Source organism: Malaya genurostris, chromosome 2, assembly GCF_030247185.1.
Source record: "Malaya genurostris strain Urasoe2022 chromosome 2, Malgen_1.1, whole genome shotgun sequence".
NCBI classification, from domain to species: domain Eukaryota; kingdom Metazoa; phylum Arthropoda; class Insecta; order Diptera; family Culicidae; genus Malaya; species Malaya genurostris.
Window position 1 is genome coordinate 26,272,230 of NC_080571.1, and position 11,719 is coordinate 26,283,948.

General features: G+C 35.9%; 1 protein-coding gene across 1 annotated transcript; it reads left to right on the forward strand.

Moving 5' to 3' along the window:
- The first annotated feature begins 2,986 nt into the window (after positions 1 to 2,986).
- Positions 2,987 to 4,513, forward strand: LOC131430798 (uncharacterized). The gene is made up of 2 exons (XM_058596010.1): positions 2,987 to 3,145; positions 3,209 to 4,513. Exons 1-2 carry the CDS (start codon positions 3,127 to 3,129, stop codon positions 4,423 to 4,425), a joined length of 1,236 nt encoding a protein of 411 aa, XP_058451993.1. The 5' UTR covers positions 2,987 to 3,126; the 3' UTR covers positions 4,426 to 4,513.
- The last annotated feature ends 7,206 nt before the right edge of the window (positions 4,514 to 11,719 follow it).

Consider the following 11,719-nt stretch of genomic DNA (forward strand, 5'->3'; position numbering starts at 1 on the left):
ATTTTGAATTCGTGATATGTGACATAGGGGGGGTGGGGGGTCTTTCATTCTGTGACAATTTGTGACAAAGGGGGGATGGGGAGTCAAAAATCGTCAAAAAAAGCGTGACGTCTTTTATGGACAGCCCCTAAATGTACTTTAAAACCCTCAAATTTGCTCTGTGTGCAACTGTCATCCAATGAACACGCACACACACAAAACTAGATTTATGAAAGAATTTAACAGACAATAATGTTTTAAAGAAAATATTTGAAAGCAATATTAAGAGTGTTTGCATGGTTTTATCCTAGTACAAATTGTTTTATTTTTAATTCTGTTGTTAGTGTAGGTAAAGGGTTTTATAGAAGCTTCGAAAACTATGATATTACTGGTTAAAAGAGATACTTATTATAGTTGTCATAAAACAGGTAGTGATTGAAAAATCAATTACAAAACTCCTATAAATTATAATCAAAACCATAAGGCATTCGAATTGTTACTTGGGTTATGACTTACTCTCAGCGAGTGCCGAGTCATTCGAAATTACTCTTCAAAGTGAATGTTGAATCAAACGGCCAATAAACCATCCATCAACATTGTTGATGGATGGCTTATTGGCCGTTTAAAAAAACGCGTGATATCAACTTTAAAAATCTACTATCAATTTTGTTATTTTAAACATGCCACATTTCTCTGCGTGTAGTTTCTATAATTTTTTTACGTGCATGAAAAATTTTGTTCCGACCGTTGAGACCTACACGCTCGTTCAATGTTACTCTAAAGTGAGTACAATTTCACTCACTTTCGTTAAAAGTGGAACTACTCTATAGTGAGCAAAGCTTGTTTACTCACTTTTGAGTAAATATGGTATTTGTCAAATTCTGAGTAACATTTACTCAGTGCTACAAATGGTAAAATTAGCTCGAGTGAGTAAATATTACTCAATATCAAGCGAATTGAATAAGGGATTCGAATAAGGAATGCTTTGCTGACTTACTTCCAACGAATGAAGGAAGCCGTTACCTGTTCATCGCTCATTGGAAAGGATCCGTCTGCCTTCCTCCGTTCCACCTCCGACAGAGGGAAAAGTTCCGCCTTCCGACAAAGGGAAAAGTTCAGTGCACGTAAATTTTCACACAACGTTTTCAAAGCTCTGTGAGTAAAACTTGTTGTCAATTTAGAAACTGAGTCGAAGTTACTCATTCTTATAAATCAATATTACTCACTTTTTGACATTTGAACCAAATAAGCAAAAGTGAGTACAAATGACTCACTTGAGAGTAACATTGAATGAGCGTGTAAGACAAGACCTGACAACTGGCTTCTTATTCTTCCTTCCGAATCATCCTTCTCGTCATTTTCGCCCTGTGGAATAAATACCAACGTATCGGCTACAGTGTAGCCATATTTACAGATTTTTTTAACTATTCTTGGAAAAAAATATTACATTTAAATTTTTAGACTTTAGGTTTTTGATTTGAAATAAACATAAAACATGTTTTGGTGAATGCATTTCTTTATTATATATTAATGCTTAAAAACAATAAATTGAGCTTTGATGACAAAACACGAAATATCTCAAGTTAAATGAAAAATCGGATCCATTGTTGACGTATTACCGGATCTTTAGGAAACCGGAAAAATTCAGGTTTGGATAGAAATGCTTAATGCGACCACAGTGTGGAACACAACAGTTCATTCTTCTCGTAAAACTAAACACACTTTCGAGTTTACACTAATTTAACAAATCTTTTTTGGTTACACTTTAATTCACTAAAAAGAAAAACGGCTTGATGCCTATTTTAATTACACAGTCCTGCCACTATAAACATTTATTACCAATGAGATCGAAAAAAAAGTGAAACATTCTCCGAAAATTTTCATTTTCATTGGTGAGCTAAAATTATACATTTTAATAAATTTGTTTTCTGATTTTCTTTATACTTGGCATCATTGCTCGCGTACCCTGCAAAAGTTTTTTCTTTTCACAATGTGCAGGCGGCAACATCAAAATTAGCCAATCAGAAACTGGTCCATTTTGGAACAAAAGCAGCCCCCCAGATGTTAGGTCTTGTCTTAGATACTAAGCACAAAATAACCATTATGTACGATTCAGACGATCCGTCTTCTTTTGCCACAGTCAATCTCCGTCACCGGCACCGTCAACAATAATTACATGCATTTTTATGGAGCCATTCACACGTAACGTCACCGTAACGGAACGTCTTGACGGACGGAGCGTGTGAACGTTCCGGTAAAGAAAGTATTAAACTAATCTTGACGGAACGGTGACGGTGACGGAAGGAGGCGGATCGTCTGAATCGAACATTATGTTAAATAAAGGACTATTCACACATTTCAGTTCCGTGACGGTTCAGTGAAAGTGCCTTCAGGGCGCCGTCAGTGTTCTTTTTTATCGGAACCCTTCCGTTCCGTTTCCGTGCTGTTTTCGTTCCGGTACAGCCAATGCAATGACATACCGACTTCAGTGAAAATAAAAAATATCGGTGACGACGAATTTGAATTTGCCGGACGGACGCTACCCTGACGGCGAGCTACACTGACACGGCACGGTACCGGATAGGTGTGAATGCGCACATAGAAAACGAATGAAATAATATCAGTATTCGTGCACGGTGTCGTGCCGGCACTGAACCGGACCGGATATGTGTGAATAGTCCTTAAATAGCACACGCTTAAAAAATCCGTGCAAGTTGTAGCCGTAATCTGCCACATACGCATTATCAATATGAATTCATTATGACTGAAGTTTTCCTAATAATAAATAAAAAATTAGTCATTATAACGATCAATTTAAAAAATATTTTTTCTGGCTTGTGGTCTTGAAGAGGTTGAATCGATGCGAATGACAGTTTCGCTATCTTTGCGGCATTTTATCGCTATCTTATCGCATCGCAATCTTTTCTAGCCGACAGTGAAAATCCCTATATCAATTTTGTTATTTTAAACATGCCACATTTCTCTGCGTGTAGTTTCTATAATTTTTTTACGTGCATGAAAAATTTTGTTCCGACCGTTGAGACGGTCTCCGAGTGGAAATTGGAATGAAAACTTCAAATTGTTTAGCAAATAAAGTATTTTGTTTCACTGGAGAGTATATACAATTTATATTGAGTTCATAGCAAAATGAATATATTTCAAAAGGGTAAATGTATTATTTTTTCGCTTTTTTCTTTACTGTTCCTTTTCCGCATATTGTTCTCAACAGGTTTACTGGATAAGAGAAGAGCAACTCTTAGTCAACTGGACAGTGATGAAGAAGAACCGGACTTTACTAATGGTAATTATACGATGGAACTCTGTACAGATGTCTCCATCGACGACGACTGTGTACCGTTGGACAAGTGTTATAAACCCGACGATCTTTACCCGAAAGCACGCAATCCCGACTACATACCATCTTGGCCTCTCGAATTATATCACCCGATATATGTTGGAAACTTTAAGATCCTTGCATGGGATCAACATGTTTGGTACAAACAAGTTTCTGAATACTTTGCCTACAAAGGATTGCTCACCAGGATGGTGTACTTCCCACAGCTTTCGGGAGATCCTTTCGTAAGGTTTCAGGAGGCTAACCGGTTGATAGACATGCTTGTTTATTTTGCTTCTCCCGGTAATGCACGTAAAGCGATTGAATGTTGCCATGGTGATTCGTACTACGGACATAAACTAAACGTACTTTCAGGACGCAGGCCGTTATATTTCGATAGCCTTAGATCTGTAAAAATATGTTTGCCAGATAAAATAACGAATTGTGACTCTGAAACCTTCATTGAAAATGCGCTGTCTGAATTTGGAAAAGTGGTGTATGTAATGAAGTGTTCGGTACAGAAAGCATTCGTAGAATTTTCCACAAAAAAGTCAATGTTGAATGCTATTGCCAAACAAACTTCATACACACCGGTCAGAATAAAAAAGAAACAGGTTATGAAACAGCGAATAATTGAATTTGAAGCCATGAAACATATCATGTCGATAATGAAAATTTATCCTCTTTTCATGGAGATGAAACCGGAACCAGAAACACTTCAGTATCTTATCGAAGGCAAACGGCCTTTGATTGATATGTCATGGAAGAATCATGATGTTCCCGTACCTTCCGAAAATGCAAAAATTTACCAGGAAACAAAACAACTGATTGATCGAAGAAAAATACAAAGGAGATTGATATCTAGAGCTAAAAATCTAAGCCTAGGAAATCAAAATTCTGTTCAGTCGAGTCCTTCGACTTCAGGACAGCCTATTGCAAATTCTACCATGAAAAAGATACCGCTAACGACCCAAGAAATAATAAAACAAAACAAAAAACGATTTCTCGATAAGATCCGCACAAAAAAGCAGGCTAACGCAATTGCCAACAAAAAGAAAAAGCAAAAGAAATTCAAAATTAAGAATAAATATTTAAAGTATTTGACAATATAAAATTTGCCAATCAAAAATATTTCGGCAGTCTGAAAATGTCGAGAAAATGTATAACCAATAATAACATAGCATTGGAACTCTTCTTTGAATTAATTGAACTAATAAAAATACGAAGTCTTTTTTTAAACAGAATCTTTGTTTTTGGAATTGCAAATATCATAAGATAAGATAGAATTGGTTGGGGAATAATGTAGGGCTTAAGTGGGAGCCTTTCTTTACCGTGTCATACTATGTCATCTTATTTTCAAAGGTATGTAAATTAAGGTACATTGCGTTGTTAGTTCTAAGTTGCCAAGTTGCCCTTGGCGGTTTTTAGTTACGCAATGAAGGTCACGAAGGTCAGCTGTCTAATGCAGAGCTAATAAGTCAATTTCATTGACTCGAAATGACGAGCAATAAATGTCACTCTCAGCTCCGCTTGTAAATTCTGAGAACGAGATCCATGTCCAGTCAACGACATAAACGGAACAGTAGGTTCAAAATTGTGTTCTTTCTTTCATTTGCCCTTTCAGTCATTTTCGGCTCTCTGTGAAAATTACATACTGTGCAGTTTCGATATTCAACCGAAGCATTGAGAATCGGTAATGACAAAACCATTTACAATGATTTTTACCTCTTGGTGTGCGAATCTGTAGTAGTTTAGGTTTACTCTCCTTGTCATTCACGAATAGCGGCCCATACACGATCATTAAAAGTGTCATTACTAAAAAATATCATTTTAATGAACGTGTATGGTGCAGTAATGACGAGATTTCTATCAAATTTGAAATACATCATTACTTAGCCATCATTAAAAATGACAAAAATAATTCTCGCGTAAGGGGCGCTAATGACACATAAGCACACCTTACACGATCATTAAAAGTGTCATTACTAAAAAATATCATTTCAATAGCGGCCCTTACACGAGCATTAAAAATGTCATTTTAAATGATGTCATTTAAATGATGTAATTCAAATTTGTTTGAAATTTCGTCATTAGTGCACCACTACACGTTCATTAAAATGATATTTTTTTTTACTAATGACATTTTTAATGACTCGTGTAAGGGCCGCTAATGAACGTGTATGGTGCAGTAATGACGAATTTTTTATGCAAATTTGAAATATCATTACTTAGTCATCTTTAAAAATGACAAAAATAATTCTCGTGTAAGGGTGTTATTCTTAATAGAGAAATAATGTCAGTTTTAATGATTACTAAGTAATGTCATTCCAAATTTGTATGGAGAATTCAGTAATGATGAAAAAGCTCTTACACGTTTATAAAAAATTACATTACTGACTGACACTTTTAATGAACGTGTAAGGGCAAGTCCCTGCTAGGCCATGTTTTCGTGACCATCATCTTTTCCGCAAAGACGAAAACAACGAAGAAGTATATAAGTTCGTTGTTGCTAAATATCTGTGATATTTAGCTGTGAAAGTTGATTTTTTTATGTTTGATTATCAATGTGACATCGTTATGAAACGTGCGGTGCCAAATTGTAATACTGACTTTCATAATCAATGAAGTGTTGTGTTTTACTTCATTTTGTTTACTTTGCTCTCACTGACTTGCTAGCTTTGATGGCCCCGAAGGACTGAGATGTTGGTTGCGATCAGAGATGCCAGGTAAAAATTTCAAATATCTGCAGACAGGGTCTGTAAATCTGAAAAAAAATCTGCAGTCAGAAGTATGTCTTGCTGGCAGCAATTTCTCTATAAAGTATGACACGCAAAACTGACTTGGCGAGCAAAAAAAAAAAAAAAAAGGTCGCGTAAATTTCAAAAATCTGTAAATATAGACGAAAGTCTGTGAGAATTTAAAAAATCTGCAAAAGTCTGCGAGAATTTCAAAAGTCTGTAAAAGTCTGCACAACAAAAAATGTCTGCAGCACTATACCCCAAATCTGCAGATTTACAGACAAATCTGCAGACCTGGCATCTCTGGTTGCGATAGCACTAGCAGGAGCGCCTTAAGGGCACTCCGCATTCGGCCGAGCCAACCGATCCGAGCTCTCCGGCGTTGACTTCGGCTATGGCTGAGCACGGGCGTGCGCATGTATAGGTACGCCGGACCCGACACAGTTGCTACGGTGCGAAAAGCTCGGTGAAGAATATCGTTGCCAAAGATATGAATTTTATGTCGGGTCCGGCGTACCTATACATGTGCACGCCGGCAGCTCAGTCATAACCGAAGAGCAAAAAAAAGATCGGCGATGGAAATGTCGGCCGAATGCGGTTTGACCATTATTGTTGCCACCGGGCTGTGTAAGGGCCGCTACACGCTTAAAAATAGTTACTCAAAAATGAGTAAGATCTCACTCATCTACAGAAAAAGTGGAACAACTCTAATTTAGAGTAACTCCGAAGTTACTCAAATTTGAGTTCTTCCACTGGAAACGATATTTGGGTAAAATCTACTCATTCACTGAGTAACACTTTACTGGTACATGTACCAAAAATAGAGTAACTATCACTCAAATTTTGAGTAAAATTTTATTTATCATATACCAAATTTGCAAAAAAATTGCTCCTTTTCTGAGTGTATTGTATTAAAATATTAAGTAATTGAACACAATACTATATCAAGTGGTGGTCGCTTGGAGTAGTGTGTCAATCGCAAATTAACATACATGTCAGTTATGCTCAGGCACCAATCATACACTTATTCCTCATAAATGACATTTGAGCATATTCGTTTCCATTCTAAAGCACAACACGGAGTTTATCATTCCGGTTTTTGAAGACACAACACCGTTTGCGTTGAGCGACTCACCCTCGAAATACGCGATCTCACTAACAAAAAATACAACCTATTGCTACATATGGTTATTATAACTTTTAGACTGATCTTGCGAATAGTAATAAAAAAACGAGTTCTTGAGTTAAACTCAAATTTAGAGTAGGAGTTACTCAATATCATTGATGATAACTACTCAATTTTTGACGTTTCCATGTATCATTTGAAAATGGGTAACTAGTACTCAAACTTTGAGTAACTTTTTCTAAGCGTGTATTGAGAATGCACTGAGCAAAATACCATAGTAACCGTAACCTGTTTTCCATTGTCATTTCAACTATACGCTTAAATAGTAGCAACAACCATGATATATGACTATTCACCATCTGTATTGTATAAATTACTAGACAACAAAGACTACGACTTGACTAAACTATTTGTATTTATGACTTTTCTGGCATGGTCATCCTGACAATGGTAGTCATCTCAAATATAAGAATAGATAGTTAAAATCACAATTTCTAGTAAGGTGAAATTGCTCTCGAGCCTTGTATATATGAGGTGCTAAATAGTTATCGCTACCATGTAAATATGTCCACAGTTTAATAATGTTACCATAATTAGATACATGGTTTAAAAGACGAGTATGAAGTTTGAAAACACTATTCATGTAGTCCATATCAACAGAATTTATGTAGTAAGCACATTATCGTATAGTGTTTTTCAACCTACTATGTATTACATTTGTGCTGACTATACAAATTGTCAATGAACGGGTGTACTGTTATTGTCACATAAAGTTACAATTTAGCAGAAAATGTCGTACCTGGGTAACACATCAGTGATGGATTTGAACAAAATATTCTATATTGTGACTGTGTACTTTGGTAGGTCTTGCAGGTATGTAAAGTTTGTAGCCTTACTAGTTTCCGAGGTTGAAATTCAATTTTCAACAGTTTTTCCGGCAACTGTTATGTTTTCCAGTGAAATCAACATCTCGTATACGGTTTATTATTCATTATCGGTCGCTGTAGAAACAACATCAAGCGATTGATGAAAAGGAAGATTATCATTTAATTCCCGGATTCAATTCGCTCGAATCCCACGGAAAGTCGCAGGTGAGTATCGAGGTTTGCATCTGGACTTGGCTAATAATTTCTTTCCTGCTTCAGGAAAAACTCCACCGGACAGAACCTTGAATCAACTGATGCTATCAAGCAATGCTAAGCTATATTTCACCAGGTATATTATTATTTGATTTGATGCGAAAATAAAATAGAGTTTAATGAAATTATTTTGTTGTTCTTATTTTAGAATTTAAATTCATAAAACTTTTTAACATTAGCTCATGTTTTGCTAATCTTCAGCATTGTTGAATCAACCACTGCCTTCAGTTTCGAAATAACTAGAAGTGAAATGTCAAAAATACCATGGCTCTGGTTATAGCGAAAATTACAATGTAAATAAAGATTCGGTCATGGTTAGCCTAACCATCTCAATCGTATTAGTTATTCATACAATATACTGTTCAATATTACTATTCTAGAGCCGATACCATTTATAGTAAACATGAACTTGACTATTGTTGAAATCATCTGATTTAATAGTCGGCTGAAAACCACTATACTCGCATGGTCACGTTGGCCCTCTACATAGTAACTGTTACCATAATATTTTTCTGAGTGTGCGTGACAATTTTTAGCTCTGGTGTAATGTGAATAACAATACTATTTTTCCTGCAAGCGACGAAAAGTTTGCAATAACTTAATTTAGTTCGCGATTTAATTTAGTTGTTCATGGTTATGTCACGCTGCCAAAAGTATTATTATTAATTGTTGATCATATTTCCGATGGAATGTAGAAAAAGTTATGTTGATGAGTTAGATACAGCAATAGATATTCACGATCAAAAACTTATCACTCTCCCAGAGGGAAAGTTCACTTAAAAATTCACGTAACACAAAGTTCACGTAAAAATTCAAGTAATTCACAGATCGATGTTTTTTTTTATTTAAAAGATATTTTTATTCAGGCCTATTTGTGTACAAGCTTTACGTGGCCGATTGAGTCGATTTTTTAAATAATTTTTTTTAGTTGGATCTCGTTGTCACCCTTTTTCTAGGGAGAGAGGAGCTTGCATTTCCCTCCTACGAGGATTGAGGGGCACTTCATTCGTGGTTCGTTTCGTCATCCATTGCCGCATCGATGGTATTGTTGTCGATTCCCGTCTTCTTTTCGTTGCTAGTTGCTGTAGATGCACCTTGTTGTACATTGGTTGCAGTTGCTGGTTGGTTGGAGGGTAAGTTGTTAACAAACTGCAGCTGGTGTACTTTGTTCTATAGAGGATGATTTTGGATTCGTTGAAAGGGATGCTTCATTGTTGTTGGTGGCTGTCACAGGTGTACTAGGGTTGCTTGGGGTTGGTGTGAAGGAAGCACCGTTGTCCTTTGGTATAGTTGTCTCCTTGTCCAGTTTATCACATGGCTTACCGCAATGAACAGTTTTTTGGCAATATTGACATGTGGCCATCTGATTGTCATAGGTAACAAGTGATAACAAGTCACATAAGAATGCATAGGCCTCTTCAAGCGCATGCGTAACAAACGTACGCCATTTAGAATACCAGGGAAAATTTTTTCCATTTTTCTTTTTCGATAGAGAGAATCTCTCCGTATTGGGACATAGTTTTGCGAATATATGAACCTTGAGTGAAGATCATGCACACGCACTTCTATAGCACTATCTTCCATATATACTGGAATGTTGTACTAAATGTTCTCGTGCTCCACATAGTGCACATTGTTATTGTCTTTTGCGAATTGAATTGCATCCAACTCTTCATAAAACTGGATGTAAACAACATTATTTGTCTTATTGCATTGAAGTAAATACACACGTGTAATGTCAATATGCACACTAAGATTCGATTCCGTTGTTCGGTAATTTTTTTAACGAAAACTTTCGGTAATCAACGAAAATTACCGATATTTCGGTACATGAACTTCATTTTACAACAATAATGCAAATTTTTACCGGGCGATCAGTTTTACGCAAGTTTTCATTACAGAATTCTGTAAATAGATATACAATTCATACGGTAAATCTGAATAGTCGCCGAGTACGGTAAAAACCATACCGTCCGTATGGTAAAATTATCTTCCAATAACCGAACTTCTGTGAAAACTGATTGTCGTGAAACTAACTGTCAAACAGTTATTAAAATTTTCAGTGTCTTTTTATTAACCAAACGAAAAAAATTTCGAAGAGTTCATCGAATGGATTGAGATACAGGTGCTAAAATTTTTAAAACATTTGAACCACTAAAAGCTTTTTGTTTACTTATAGGCGGAAAAAAATTTTGTATCACTTGTCCACTTGCTGCCTACACAAATCGTTCGAGGGTAATTTCTGGTTGACTCGAAGGATTGTGCAGTGTTTTGGAAGGCACTCATAATTCCGGTCAGCCGGAACATTTGACCCTTTTTTTGTGGAATAAAACCATAGCCACAACAGGAATTTACTTCATTCTTATTTGTGAATTTGTGTTGTTTTTTTAAATCCGAAAATCCAGAATTTTAACCAAAGGAAAACAAACAAACAAAAAATTACCGAACAATCAGTTAGATTCATTTGTTTTACAGTTTACGGTAGTTGTTTGACAGTTCAGCAATTACCGTATGATCGGTAATCAATTTAATTACCGAACTGATTACCGAACGTTCAGCTGTTGAAAATTCGGTAAAAAATTACCGAATTCTGCGAAATTTTCTAAGTGTGTGCATTTGCTCCTTAAGCAGACCTTCAAGTTCTCGCATCGAAGGTCGAATTTTGCACTTCGGCGGTAGCTTTTGTTCGTTTGGTTCAGTCATTTCGAGGTCGATCTATTGTTCACTATACAATACTGTACTTGGTTTCTTCTTTTACGTTCGGTCTGACGGGGTGGCCGTGATAATACGGTTATATGAATTAACGCGAACGTTCATAATGAAATAAAACTTTGTTGACTTAACATAGAACAAATTAAAAGCGTGTATAGACATTTGTTCCCAACATCTTCCGTCCCGAACGTAAGCGGTTTTGTTATATCGACTGACTTGGATGAGATGTGAAAGCGAACTGACATCGATGGTTATTTTCCGACACAGAAAAAAAATCTTGCAAAGAAAATTCTAATATTAATTCTTTAGGCAAATTTATTTCCATAGCAAAATAAACTCAAATAACTTTCCATCCGTCAAACTTTGAAATGGGCCGCAGTTTAAGTTAAATTTAACTAGTCGACACAAGATAACCACTCATGTGTCAGATTTTAACCAAAAGTTAAAATTAACCGCGAAAGATTCACAGTCTGTATGTAATAAAAATTTGTTTGGAATCTGACAATCATAAATAATCATGGATTCGTCTGGTGAAGAATTTCGTTTCTTTTTTCGTTTCTCAAATTATTCACAATATTTTTATTGAAAGTAATTGGAAGTAATTTACCCAATAAATCTGTAAAAACGTAAAAAGAGTGAGTTTCATCATTTGTAATATGATTAACGAAAATATTATTCGCCTACACTAGAA